The following is a 13,962-nucleotide window of genomic DNA, read 5'->3' on the forward strand; positions in this document are numbered from 1 at the left end:
CGGCTTTGGATTTTAAATACAATTGCGGCTGCATGCTCACGAAAACGTAGACCTTGATCAAACGTTGCACCAAATATTTTGGGGTGTAAGACAGTCGATAACGATGTTCAAAATGGTCGACATTTGCGATGTCCATGTTGTAAATAAGGTCGCGGATGAATTAGTCGGTGATAATGTCAGGTTTCGCGAAGGGAAAAAACTGGAGAGATCAGGGAGGTAGTCGTTCGCGCATTTTTTCGAACATAACAGCACTTTTTCGCAGAATGCGATGGATATTCTCTCGTTGTGCTTAGTTGGGTTCAATAGGAACCTTACGGTAGACCATAGCTTACCCATACCGGTAGAGAGGTTACAATGCTTTAGGTGCTGCTCCCTTTCACCCGCTTGTGGCAACTCTCACTAGAGTGCGGCATCCGCTGGAAAGTGTGACCGGATTTCCGCGATTCTTCCGGCGGGAATAAAACGAGTCGACGCGAATTCAATGACCTTGCGGAATGCACGCTCCCCTTGATGGGTATCAGTCGGGATTGGGAGGGCAGCTAAGCGATTGTGTGTGAACGTTTTGTAATCTTCCCATTTTCCCTTTTTGAAGTTGATGAAAGCGTATAATTTAATATATATGTATGAAAGAAGTATAATTTCGTTCTTTTGTGAAAATTGTTGTCTGCTCACACAGCAAAAGCGTTACACTTTTTTTTTAGATAAACAAATTTACATATTGACAAATTTACAAATTTACAGCTGACTTTTGTTTACAAATACACCATCTTGCATCATTGATTGTGGCGCTGTTTGGCAAGGTGCACACGAGGCTACGCGGTTTCTATGATGATGAATTGCAGCGTGAAGCCAAACCGGAGGGGTGGAACGATTATATTAATGGTATTGTAAAGTCGGCACGTGTGTTAGCAAGTCGTTTGCCTGGACAAGAGGATTTCATACGTGATCTGGAAATGTTTCGTCTCAAAATGATATTGCGCCTATTACACGTATCTAGCTTCAATGGTAAAATGAATGCGCTAAATGAAATCAATATAGTGCTAAGCTCATATTCAACATCGTACACAACAACAACAACATTGTATGCCCGATGATGAAATGGATTGGTTGACAGCAGAGCGTAAGTACACGTAAACAATTTAATATAAAAATATTGGCTTTTTCATTGCGATTTTATTTGGTACTAGAATTATATCAAACTTTCTGATGTTTTGTGCTGGAAAGACGCCTTGCTCAGCTACAATATGTTGAAAAGCTGGAGAAGATAATACGATTTCTTATAAAAGAACACGCCTTAACACTTGAAGATTTGGATACAGTATGGCGTGCACAGATTGGCAAACATGAGGCAATTGTTAAGAATGTACATGACCTTTTGGCGAAATTAGCTTCGGATTTTACGTCCGAACAATTAGATCATCTGTTTGAATCATTCCAGGTAGATACAAACTTTCAACATATATGAATACAAAATGAATATTAATTGATATTAAGAATAATCATAAAATTTTCACTATGTATTCTTACTATAGGCTAGTATGACCGGCGCTAATAAGCGTCAGCGTGAACGGCTTCTCAAACTAATAAGGCGCGTTGCCGAGGACGATAAGAATGGTTTAAACGCTAAAAAAGTGTTAAAGCTTTTTTGAACGTTTGCGCATAGCCAGGAAATACCGCCATAAGTATTAGGTCAAGCAGTACCAGCGTTTAATACGCGAAATTTGTTGCTTGTATGTTTAATCTCCCAGTCATGCTGCGCGCACTCAACAAACACTTAATCACCAACAAGTAATTGAACGTTTGCCAAATGATTATACTTTCATCATACTTGTTACGAACAGTTTAACTGCATATATGGATAAAATTCGCAACATGATTGCTGAAAAGCCAAATGTTGAGCGGAACACTTTATGTATTGATGGACGTATTCCGCGATTTTCTCAAGTTGTTGTTAAAGGATGGGCACCTGTGGTTGTGCGCCGAACAAGTAATAGATTATTGCAATAGTTTTTCATCTATTAATAAAGGGGTTGTCAGTTATTAATTTTAAGATTTGGGTTGGTGTTGTTGTAGCAGGTTGTTGTTTTTGTAGAGTACTCGTTATTTATAATTTGTAAAAACTATTGTATATATAATGAAAGGAATTAAATGTTTAATTTTCGCTTTTAGGTACATGATAAGGTGGTCAAGGAGGTGGATAATTAGGGGGGTTCACCGTCTTTTAAAACCCAATAAATCGCAACATCTATCAGCTGCTGGAAATCACGTCCATTCCGGCAGCACTAATAATCAATTCCTGTTACTTGGCATCACAGTCCATCCCGAAAACTGATTTAATAATATATACATATTTTATAATATAATTTTGTGCAATTTGTATGCTTCTGTAATTTATCTGTAACCCGTAACTATATTTAATCTGATTAATTGTTAAATTTGTAGACTACTGAATAAATAAATAAGTGGTAATTTTAAAACCCAATTTTTTGTTATCAAATTCTTTTTATTTTATCATAGTCAGCCTTTAGTTCAATTAACATTTAAATACAGGTACCAAAAATATTTTATGAAATAAAACTACAAAAATTGTATATATTCGTACATACAGAAAAAAAAATAAATATAAATACATATTCAATCAATCTTAGTAAAATATTTTTTTTGGATGCGTTTAATTTAAAAATGTTATACAAAACTTTGATTACTGTTTAAGAAGATAAGCATCTTAGTTTTTTTTTTTCACTCAGTCGTGAGCGACGGTCACTAACTATTTGGCCTGCTTTCGAAAAAACTCTTTCACATGGAACAGAAGATGCTAGTGCACATAAATATTTCCTTGCCAAATCTGCTAGCTTAGGGTATTTATATTTATTTTCGCGCCACCACTGAAATGAATTGTTTGTGTTGGAAACTATTCCATCCTCTAAATATCGCTGCATTTCAATGATGCTTTTTGCTTCAGCACTACCTTTCGGTCTATTTTGGTTGGCACATTGATCGAAAGAGCTCCAAATGGAAAGAAAATATTCTGCAGGTTCGTCTACACTCTCAGACGAGGGAGCCGATTCTGCCCTGTACAGTTCCATAAGATTACTTTTCACAATTTTTTTACAATTTTCTGCAGCTAATTCATCCGTCAATGCTAATAATTTAAACCTAGCATCCAAAAATGTAGCTACAGAAAATGTGTTGCTTTTTTGGATATTGCCCAATCGTTCCCGAATACCATTTACAAAAATGTCTATAACCTTGCGCACAGGATCGGCCAACTTTTGTTAGCAAATGCCTGTAAACGTCCTGAAGACCATTTGTAATCGGTATTACCAGGGATCCCGTACAATACGTTTCGCCACTTATGGTTACTGTAGCGTCTTTGAATGGTTGACATATTATACATAAATCTTTGACTATTTGCCATTCTTCACTGGACAAGGTTAAAAGACTCCTGTTTAAAATAACTAGCGTACATTTTACTGCTTCCTCAAGCGCAGCGAATCGTTCCATCATTGCAAGAGTAGAGTTCCACCTAGTCTCAACTTGTTGAATCAGCTTCAACGGGTCCTTGCCACTGTTTCGTTGATAGCTCAGAAAAGCTTCGTTGGCTGAAGAACTTTTCTTAAAATAGGTAACTACTCCTTTGATCTCATCGATTATTTCAACAACTTTCGTTACACGCAAGCCATCTTTAACAATCAAATTCATTGTATGAGCCATACATCCAAAATGTTTCCAATTCAACTTTGTTGTAAGAGCACATTTTATGTTACTGGCGTTATCGGAAACAGAAAGCAAAATTTTTCTATCTACATTCCAGTCACAGACAATCTTGTGTATCGCGTTAGCTAAGTTTTCGGCCGTATGGTTAATATTGAGCTCTGAAGCCGACAATAGTATGGATTTCAGCTCAAACTCCGGTGATACAAAATGCGCTGTCATAGCAATGAAGCTACAAACATTTCTTGTAGTCCAACAATCCGTTGTAATACAAAATTGGTTGCCGCCTTGTATCATTCCTTGCATTTTATGTCTGCACTCTTCGTACAAAGCAGGAATCATGGTTTTGGAAACTACCCGTCTGCTTGGGAGTACGTACATAGGATTCAAAGATTTCACAAATTCCCTAAACCCTCTATCGTCTACAACGCTGAATGGCTGTAAGTCTGTAGTAAATAACTGCAGAAGCTTGCTATTCAAACCCTCTTTTGAAATTGGGCGATAGTTTTTTATAATTTTGCATTGTCATCCGTTTTGGTGCTGCACTGGATGTTGACTGCTGCTCTTCGTTGATATCAATGACAGGTTCAATTTCGATAGGTTGAGGTTTATCCTGCAAATGGAAATGCATACATACACAGGGACACTAACAAAGCTTGGAAGTTGTTAAAATTTACCACAAGCTCTTCCAGTTGTACGGTCGGATGCCTCCGAATCATATGTCTCTTCAAATTACTTGTCGATGTTTTATAAGATATTTTGGTTTTGCAAATATTGCATGTGGCAAAAGAATGATCCACCTTTTCAAAAAACTGCCATAGGAAACTGGTTTTGGATTTTTTTTAACGACATCTTTTATAAATCATAAATTTTTATAAAACTTTGAGCTTAAAGTGATACACTCCAAATCGCCCCAGTCCAGTCAATACGAGAATATTCAAAATGAAACGATTTTCAGAACGTAAGTAACAGACGTATTCACATCAATAGAAACCGTATTCAAAACGGGATGCAAAAAAAATGTCCATTCTAAATACATATACATGCATGATTTTACATGGCGACTGCGCCATCTGCTGCTAATTAGTTGTAGCACGATTCACAGATTCATTGACTCATGTGATTGAGATTATCATTAAACGTGATTGTGAACGAAGTGCAGATGCTATCACAGTCAGTCAGTCACGGCTATTCCTCAGAAGCAGTCACAGCGTTCAGCTGGGATCATTCAGTACCTGTGACAAAATCACAGGTACACGGATATTTGCCAACTCTACTTTACACGTCACTTGGATAAAAACATCGAAGTTTTGACAAAACACTATAAAATTACTAGCAATATTAAAAATAGGTGCAATTTAAATACAAACAAAATGAGCAAATCTCTAATAAGCGACGAAGATACAAACTCTACACTTTTTTATGCGCGCAATGAGTATTATATTGGAAACTTTATGGGTTCAATAAACTTGGTGCTACCTGAGCAAGGTACGGCCACACCAGAGCTACTCTCATACATGTATCTCTCGTATTTGGCGATTGATTCCGGACGCCTTATAGCTAGCGATATAAAAGAGAGTAACAACACGCCATTGAAAGCTTTGCGTTATGTTAATGAAGCCTTCGAACAACCGGCTAAAATGGAAGAAATACTCAACAAGTTAACAGATAAAGTTGCTACCGAAGAGGATGAATTAAATATATGGCATATTGCCACCGCAATTGTCTATTGTTATGATGGACAATTCGAAAATGCTTTGAAAATTTTACATGGCTCGACAAATCTTGAATCAATGGCACTATCCGTACAATGTTTATTACGTTTGAATCGTTGTGATTTAGCAAAACAATTAGTTGCTAAAATGCAAGAGATATCAGATGATGCTACCTTAACGCAATTGGCACAAGCTTGGATTGCATTAAGCCTTGGTACTGAACAAATGCAAGATGCCTTTCATATTTTTCAAGAGTTCTGTGAGAAACATAATCCTACACCATTACTTTTGAATGGACAAGCAGTCGTACATTTGGGTTTGGAACGTTTTGAGGAGGCAGAAGCTGTTTTACGTGAAGCTCTAACTAAAAAGCATAATGATTATGATACATTGGTAAATATGATGGTATTGGCACATTTGACGGGAAAATCTCACGAAGCGATTGCACGTTATTGGGAGCAATTAAAACAATTCCATCCGAAAAGTGAATTTGTTAATGAGTTGGAAAAAAAATCCATGGAATTTGATAAATTGTGCTTGCAATATTCATTAGATGGTGGTGAAGCGGTACAAGCTTAGTTTAATTATCTTTTCTAAATATTAAATATATACTTACTATATTCACCGTGTAATGAAACGCACATAAAGCAAATAAATGTTTAGAAATTAAATTTAACCTTGAAGTATATATGGTTTTTCATAACAATTACAATTTGCGTACGCTTAGAACTATTCGCTAAAGATGCATATTGCCGACGTCTTCTATATAGTCAGTTTTCTTATTAATAGCTGGAATTATGCAACAAAGTAATAAATTTTATATTTTATAAACGATTGTGTCGCCAATTTTACGTACTTTTGTTTGAATCCATATTTTTTTCTTTCATAGAAAAGATCTGTTTTAGAACTTCCGAGGTTTACAATTTTAGGACAACCATCTCGCTAAAAAAGTTAAGTAGACATTTGAATTAGAATTCTAGAATGTAAATATATCTACATATGTCTGGGCAATATTAAAATATTGATTTAATTTAAAGAATTACAATCTTAAAGTCGCATAATAACCGCCAAAATAACTTCGAAAAGGTTACTTACTTACTTAATTGGCGCTTAACCGTCTAAACGGTTATGGCCGTCCAACAAGGCGCGCCAGTCGCTCTTTCGCTCCGCCAACCGGCGCCAATTGGTCACACCAAGGGAGTTTAAATCGTTTTCCACCTGGTCCTTTCAACGGAGTGGGGGCCGCCCTCTACCTCTGCTTCCATAGGCGGGTTCCGAAAGAAACACTTTCTTGGCCGGAGCATCATCTTTCATTCGCATAACATGGCCTAGCCAGCGCAGCCGCTGCGTTTTAATTCGCTGGACTATGTTGATGTCTGCGTATAGCTCGTACAGCTCATCATTAAATCTTCTTCGGTACTCGCCATCGCCAACGCGTAGAGGTCCATAAATCTTTCGAAGAACTTTTCTCTCGAACACTCCCAAAGCCGCTTCATCTGCTGTTGTCATGGTCCATGCTTCTGCCCCATATAGCAGGACGGGTACGATAAGTGACTTGTAGAGTATGATTTTCGTTCGCCGAGAGAGGACTTTACTTTTCAATTGCCTACCTAGTCCAAAGTAGCATTTATTGGCAAGATTGATTCTTCGCTGGATTTCAGTGCTGATGTTGTTGCTAGTGTTGATGCTGGTTCCCAAATAAACGAAGTCTTACTATTTCGAAATTATGGCTGCCAACAGTAGCGTGTTGCCAAGGCGCATATGCGCTGACTCTTTGCTCGATGACAGCAGGTACTTCGTTTTGCCCTCATTCACCATCAAACCCATCTTTACCGCTTCTTTTTCCAGCTTGGAGTAAGCAGAACTAACAGCGCGGGTGTTTAAGCTGATGATATCAATGTCATCAGCATATGACAGTAATTGCACGCTTTTATAGTATATTGTTCCAGTGCGGTTAAGTTCTGCAGCTAGTATATTTTTCTCCAGCATCAAATTAAAGAAATCGCACGATAGGGGGTCACCCTGTCTGAAACCTCGTTTAGTTTCGAACGGCTCGGAGAGGTCCTTCCCAATTCTGACTGAGCTGATGGTGTTGCTCAACGTCATTTTGCACAGCCGTATAAGTTTTGCGGGGAAACCAAATTCAGACATAGCGGCATATAGGCAGCTCCTTTTCGTGCTGGCGAAGCCGCCTTCGAAAAGGTTAACTGCAACTAATAATCACCAATGGATGTTGGGATTCAAGGGGTTGTGTAGCGCAATATATAGCTTCTCCAACCCAATTGTCAACCTCACCTATCGGCGGCGAATCCCGTTTCACTAACAGACGAGGCTTTGGCGACCCAAAGCTCCTTATATAGGGAGGGAGGGCCTGAATGTTTAATGTGTCCAGATAAATCGTTCCCAAGATGGTCGGGCTAGTACCTTAATGGTGCTGCGTTACCAGAGCGTACCGGATCCGTATCCGGCAAAGGACCATCACATCGATAACACTCCCCAAAGCCTTCGGGGAGAAACCTTATCGCTACAACAACAGTCTTAATACACGTAATATAGCGAGGGGTGTAAAAAGACGAATTATGGATACAGGATCGCAAATCCGAGTTTAAATCAAGATATATTTGCAAAAGTACTTATAATATCAGGAGGTTGTGGTAATTTCGGTGATATTGTTGTACACACATACAGTTATCGAAAAAGTGATCTACGCGGTTATAATTTTGATGCCCAAGCCACTGTTAGATCCACTCCAGGGTTATTTTCGCTGAGCATAGCCGAAGACCACCAGTACAGTTCTGTGGAAAAATACTATAAAAACTATATGCGACAAATGCGCCTTTGACGCCCCTACCGAAATCTTTGCAAGTGTAATGCTGGCTTATAAAATTAGTAAAAAACCTGGTAATAGTCTTGTTGAGGGGTCGACTGCTAATACGCTACCAAAAATATCGAGAGGTGTCAAACGACGCGTTTTGACATCAGTATTAATAATCCGAAGGAGGAAAATAAAAATATTAACTCGTTCAAAAGATATTAACGAAAAACCGAAAAAAGACCCGCGGGTACTTCCGAAACCGGTGGTGCGAACCATAGTATTTTTGCGCAGAACCCCTTTCTGAGTTGGCGGCCTTCAGCCGCGCTTATAAAAAATAGCCCTGGGCTACGCCATGCCAAGTCCGGGTGTATGCACAATTTTTTTTTTGTGGGTACACCACAACAACCACATGAAAATCGCCAACGTCAACTGCAAATATCACCGGATATAGATAAATTTTTTCTTTTTCGCCCTCGCCTTATTGTTCTCGAGATTAATACGCGTAGTTTGACAGCTCTCTCGATATTTTTGGTAGCGTATTAGCAGTCGACCCCTCAACTAGACTATTACCAAAAACCTTAATGCACTCACATCCTTTTCCTGTATCGTACACTCTTTACAATAGTAGGCATCTGAAACCCCTGGTCCACCGCATATCACACACCGTCCTTGATATGATCCATAATTACATTCATCGCAAATTCTTACTAACGTGCAGGGTCGTACATAGGAATCACAAATTACACATTTGCCATCACATTTTTCGCACAAACGTCCAATGGCTATAAAATAGAGATAGTTGGATAAATGGCTGATATTTGGGTGTTATTTGCAAGTACTCACCAACACCAGGTTGTTTGCGACAAAAAATTAAATCCGGATGATGTTTGGCCATTTTGTTTTATTATTAAATAAATATGCGCAAAAAATGCCACAATTTGTTTACCGGCTGTGCGTTTCATAAATTAGTTGTAATAGTGACAATGGAAAAGTTAGAAGTCATTAAGAACAATAAATGGAATTTGTGAAACGATACCGAATGCTACTTTACATATGGCCACAGCAGATTTGACGTGAATCGTGGCGGATAATAAATTTCAATTAATTTACGCCCATATTTTTAATGAATGTTATACTGTTTTCACACAGAAACTTAATGATCTCATTTCACCTGCTAATGAAATCGTAAATTTTTTGCTTTCACACAGAAGTAACTGCTCGATTAATATGAAGGATGAGACAGACAATCATGGCGGAACGATACAAGGTGGGAGCATGTTGACATACCTAAACAAAAAAAATTCCATGTATTTGTAAATTCATGGACAAATGTCAAAATCGTACTGCGCCGGTAGTTGATGTATCAAATCAAATAAAAAAGGTTATAATCAGCTGTTCGATTCGGCCACCTTGTATCGTTCCGCCATGCAGACAATGACATTTGCTTTGAAAACTAAGAAACGGGAACGGAAGCGGAACGCTGCCAACAGAGTTACATTGTGCTTCTGACTTCATTAGGCATTCGATTAGCTACTAATGAAATAATAATAGATTCGAATTTTGTAGGGAAGATTGAGCTCAATAAGTGTCTTAATGTAGAAAATTGCCTTTATTATTCAATAAGTCGTCTGTGTGAAATTAGTATTAGAAATCATGATGACACAATTTTACAGAAAATTGATTTTTGTAATTGATATTAGAGAAAAATTTTAAGTTTACAAACGGCGATGGTTACTAGGACATGTTTCTGAATTTTACTTCTTCATCAGCTAGCTTTTCGTGAGCTGAGCGTTGAACTCAAATCTCCAACATTCATATCAGTGCAAAGGCTGATGCCTTTAGCTGCTGAGCCATATGAATGTCCGGTTGTTCGCTGTACAATTGGGCTCTAATACTATTTTCACACAGACTGCGTATTGAATAATAAAGGCAGTTTTCTACATTAAGACGCTTATTGAGCTCAATCTTCCCTACAAAATTCGAATCTATAATTATTTCATTAGTAGCTAATCGAATGCCTATCAGCTAGCTTTTCGTGAGCTGAGCGTTGAACTCAAATCTCCAACATTCATATCAGTGCAAAGGCTGATGCCTTTAGCTGCTGAGCCATATGAATGTCCGGTTGTTCGCTGTACAATTGGTCTCTAAGAGTTGCCTTTTTGTTTATATTCCTTTTGATCACCATGTAGGCACATACACTCTGTATGTAGTTTATTCCTAATGGTGTGGATATGATTTTTAGGCGCGCTTTTTTGAAAGCTTGGTAACATTTGTTCGGATTTTTACAGTATTTGGTTTTAATACTTCCGCTGTTACTATTATATCAATATGATCATATGTATTTAATTAGCGAGCTTTGCTCATATTGCTTTATACAATGGTTTTTGTTATTGATATTAGAGAAAAATTGTAAGTTTACAAACGGCGATGGTTCCTAGGACATGTTTCTGAATTTCACTTCTTAATCAGCTAGCTTTTCGGGAGCTGAGCGTTGAACTCGAATCTCCAACATTCATATCAGTGCAAGCCTTTAGCTGCTAAGCCATATGAATGTCCCGTTGTTCGCTGTACAATTGGTATCTAAGAGTTGCCTTTTTGTTTATATTCCTTTTGATCACCATGTAGGCACATACACTCTGTATGTAGTTTATTCCTAATGGTCTGGATATGATTTTTAGGCGCGCTTTTTTGAAAGCTTAGTAACATTTGCTCGGATTTTTACAGTATTTGCTTTTAATACTTCCGCTGTTACTATTATATCAATATGATATTTATGAATAATTAGCGAGCTTTGCTCATATTGCTTTATACAATGGTTTTGGTTATTGATATTAGAGAAAAATTGTAAGTTTACAAACGGCGATGGTTACTAGGACATGTTTCTGAATTTCACTTCTTCATCAGCTAGCTTTTCGGGAGCTGAGCAATTACTTACAATTTTTCTCTAATATCAATTACGAAAACTAATTTATTTGAGGAATTTGTACGAAAAATTAAGCAATCCAAATTTATTACTTTTGAAATACACGTAAATACTGCCATTTAGAGCTGCCGAAAAGTTAGGTTATGTTTTTGACATCACCTTTATTATAACATCATTGTATAAGAAAAGTTTGTGCTGCATGTATCATTGTAGAATCGATGGCTTGCGGTCCTTCAGTTAAATTTGAAGCAGCTTTAAGTTTTTTAGTATACAAAATAAAGGTAGCCACAGCACGGTACAAGCGTTGGAATTGGGAATTGGAAAAATATTCGATGTTGGCTGTGCAAGTATGCACGTTAATTTTGTCTATTAACAATACTCGACGTTTTAGCTCGGAGCTGTCCGGGCAACAGAATTTATCACAATTGGGCCAATCCGGCGCGTTTGCCTTTAGAAGATCTGGTCCATTAAACCACATACGCGTGTCGAGTCGATGAGAGGTTTTAGTGGCCAAATCAGCGGGGTTCATCCATGTTGGATTCCAACTCCACTGAGAAATGTTTGAGGATTCGAGAATCCCGCCAACTCGGTACATGACAAATTGATGAAAGTTTTTTGGGTCCATGCGTAGCCACTGAAGAACTGTCTTAGAGTCCGTTCACCAAAACTGGGATTGTACACGTAAACTTATGCGAGGCACCTTGATGATGTTGTTGGCGAGTCTCACCCCAGTAACAGCGGCTTGCAGTTCCAACCTAGGAATCGAAACTGGCTTTAACGGACCAACCTTCGATTTCGCCGAAATTAAAGCGATTTAGACTTCATAATTTTTCTGTATACGTAGATAACTGACAGCGGCTAATACAGTAGCGCTCGCATCGACGAAAGTATGAAGCTGCACGTTTTCCGGACCGTAGAGAATAGCGGAGTAGCAACGAGGTATTTTTATATCCATTATAAGAGGGATTGTCGATTTCCACTTGGACCATTTTTCGTACAACGCGTCGTTAGGAGGCTCATTCCAACTAATACTGGCACGCCCTATGTCTTGGAGAAGTATTTTCAGTGCTATGGTATGGGCCGAAAGAAATCCCAAGGGATCAAATATCGACATCAGGATTTGAAGACTTTCACGCTTTGTTGGAACGAGTGTTTCGTTTAGCACGTTGCGGCGCAGCCTTGCAAATCTGAAATTGAATCTAAAAACGTCGTTAGTAGGTTCCCAATACATACCTAAAATCTTGGTGGTGGACCCCCACTCTCTTAAGCCGGATTCAGTCGACCCATTTTTTACTAGGTGCTGTAGAACCATCGCAGAATTGGACGCCCAGTTTTGACTTCGAAACCAGCACTTGCGTTGATTTGCCTCACTTGCTTGGCTTATTCAAGAGCAGTCTTCATCGTCTTCACAATCGATGAAGTCGTCGACATAATGGTAACGTTGCACCGCTTCGACTGCTCATGGAAACTCATCACGAAGTTTGTCGGCGTTTTTGTTTCTTATAAAATGCGCGATAGACGGGCGCAGTTTACCCCGAACGTTAGGGCACGCTTGACATAAACATTTGGTTGATTGTTGTCTTCGTCACGACATAAGAACCTTTGTGCGTGCATATCGCTTTCGCTTACTTTGATTTGGTGAAACATTTCAGCTATGTCACCGCACACAGCTACTCTCCCAACTCGGAACGATAACAAAACTTCCACCAGAGAGTTCAACAAATCAGGTCCAGCAATCATGAAATCGTTAAGACAAACGCCGCCTGACTTTGCGGCGGCATCCCATACCAGTCGGATCTTTCCCGGTTTGATTGGGTTCGTAACTGTGAATATCGGTAGATGCCATGTCTTACTTGGTTGAATGGCTGCTTCAGTTGGCGATAGCTTTCTCCCATAACCTTTTGAAATTAAATTATTTATTTGTTCTTGAATTGTAGCTTTGTTACGGTCTGCTGTTATGGTCTACGGTTACGGTCCACTTTGGAGCGTGTTCGCGCGAACACACCTAGTGACTGGTGATGAGGCGAAAGTTGCGATAAAAAAGTATCGGAAAACAAGAAAAAACCAGACCGGCGATCACTAGCGAAATTTGCCATGAGTTTCCGGCCGCAAGTAAATCGAAGAAGACGTGGAGAAATTTAGAAAAAGAAAAGCAAAAAGGTAACACGTTTTTCCGGCCGGGAAAAAGCAAGAGTTGGCTTTTCTTTTGCGCAGTTAATCGGAAAATTTTATAAACCAAAGAGACTAAGGCGTCAAGCACAGCTCCTGCTTCATTAACACTATTGCTTACATCAACTGCACATCCCCGACTATATTCAACTCATCGCAAAACACCCTCGCCGTGCTGTGCACATATTCAAGAGAGTATTGTGAAGAACCACATGACCGCAACGAGGAATTGCAGGCCGATTCCTTCACCCAACTACCAAAATAACAAACGGGAAAATGCCCAGAAACTAGGAAAGAGTCGATAACGCAAAGTACCGACCAGTTCATTCCGACAAACCTCGTTTTTACTCGTCTATTTTGGGTGGTAATAAACCTTACAACGGTTGTGTTGTGTGGACACAAGCTCAACGTAAAGAATATCCAGTTGAAGTAGTAGGTCGGCGTTTCACAGTCACACCTAGTGAGGAAGTTCTAGTGATTCCGATTCGGATTCGAACGGCACTAAACAAATTGTTGATGAGAAACCCTTGGTATCCGAAGATAAATTCCTTTCTCTACGTTTACGACATACACCACCACCTTTGGATAAGCGTCCAACACCACCTCCGCCTCCAGGGCCAGCAGTA

General features: G+C 38.9%; 2 protein-coding genes and 1 long non-coding RNA gene across 3 annotated transcripts; 2 read left to right on the forward strand and 1 right to left on the reverse strand.

Annotated features, from left to right (window-relative positions):
• The first annotated feature begins 132 nt into the window (after positions 1 to 132).
• On the forward strand, positions 133 to 2,586 carry LOC137239579 (uncharacterized). Its single transcript, XR_010949424.1, has 4 exons — positions 133 to 216; positions 742 to 1,120; positions 1,188 to 1,438; positions 1,533 to 2,586. It is a non-coding gene; the product is annotated as an uncharacterized lncRNA (long non-coding RNA).
• Positions 2,587 to 4,885: 2,299 nt separating this feature from the next.
• epsilonCOP (coatomer subunit epsilon) lies at positions 4,886 to 6,112 on the forward strand. The gene has a single exon (XM_067765030.1). The coding sequence runs from the start codon at positions 5,088 to 5,090 to the stop codon at positions 6,006 to 6,008; it is 921 nt and encodes a 306-aa protein (XP_067621131.1). The 5' UTR covers positions 4,886 to 5,087; the 3' UTR covers positions 6,009 to 6,112.
• Positions 6,082 to 9,241, reverse strand: Phf5a (PHD finger protein 5a). The gene is made up of 4 exons (XM_067765031.1): positions 9,088 to 9,241; positions 8,836 to 9,026; positions 6,286 to 6,371; positions 6,082 to 6,218 (listed from the first exon to the last, which is right to left on the reverse strand). The coding sequence occupies exons 1-4, from the start codon at positions 9,137 to 9,139 to the stop codon at positions 6,212 to 6,214; spliced, it is 336 nt and encodes a 111-aa protein (XP_067621132.1). The 5' UTR covers positions 9,140 to 9,241; the 3' UTR covers positions 6,082 to 6,211.
• Between the last annotated feature and the right edge of the window lie 4,721 nt (positions 9,242 to 13,962).

The sequence above is a fragment of the Eurosta solidaginis genome, chromosome 2, assembly GCF_040869045.1.
Source record: "Eurosta solidaginis isolate ZX-2024a chromosome 2, ASM4086904v1, whole genome shotgun sequence".
Lineage (NCBI taxonomy): Eukaryota > Metazoa > Arthropoda > Insecta > Diptera > Tephritidae > Eurosta > Eurosta solidaginis.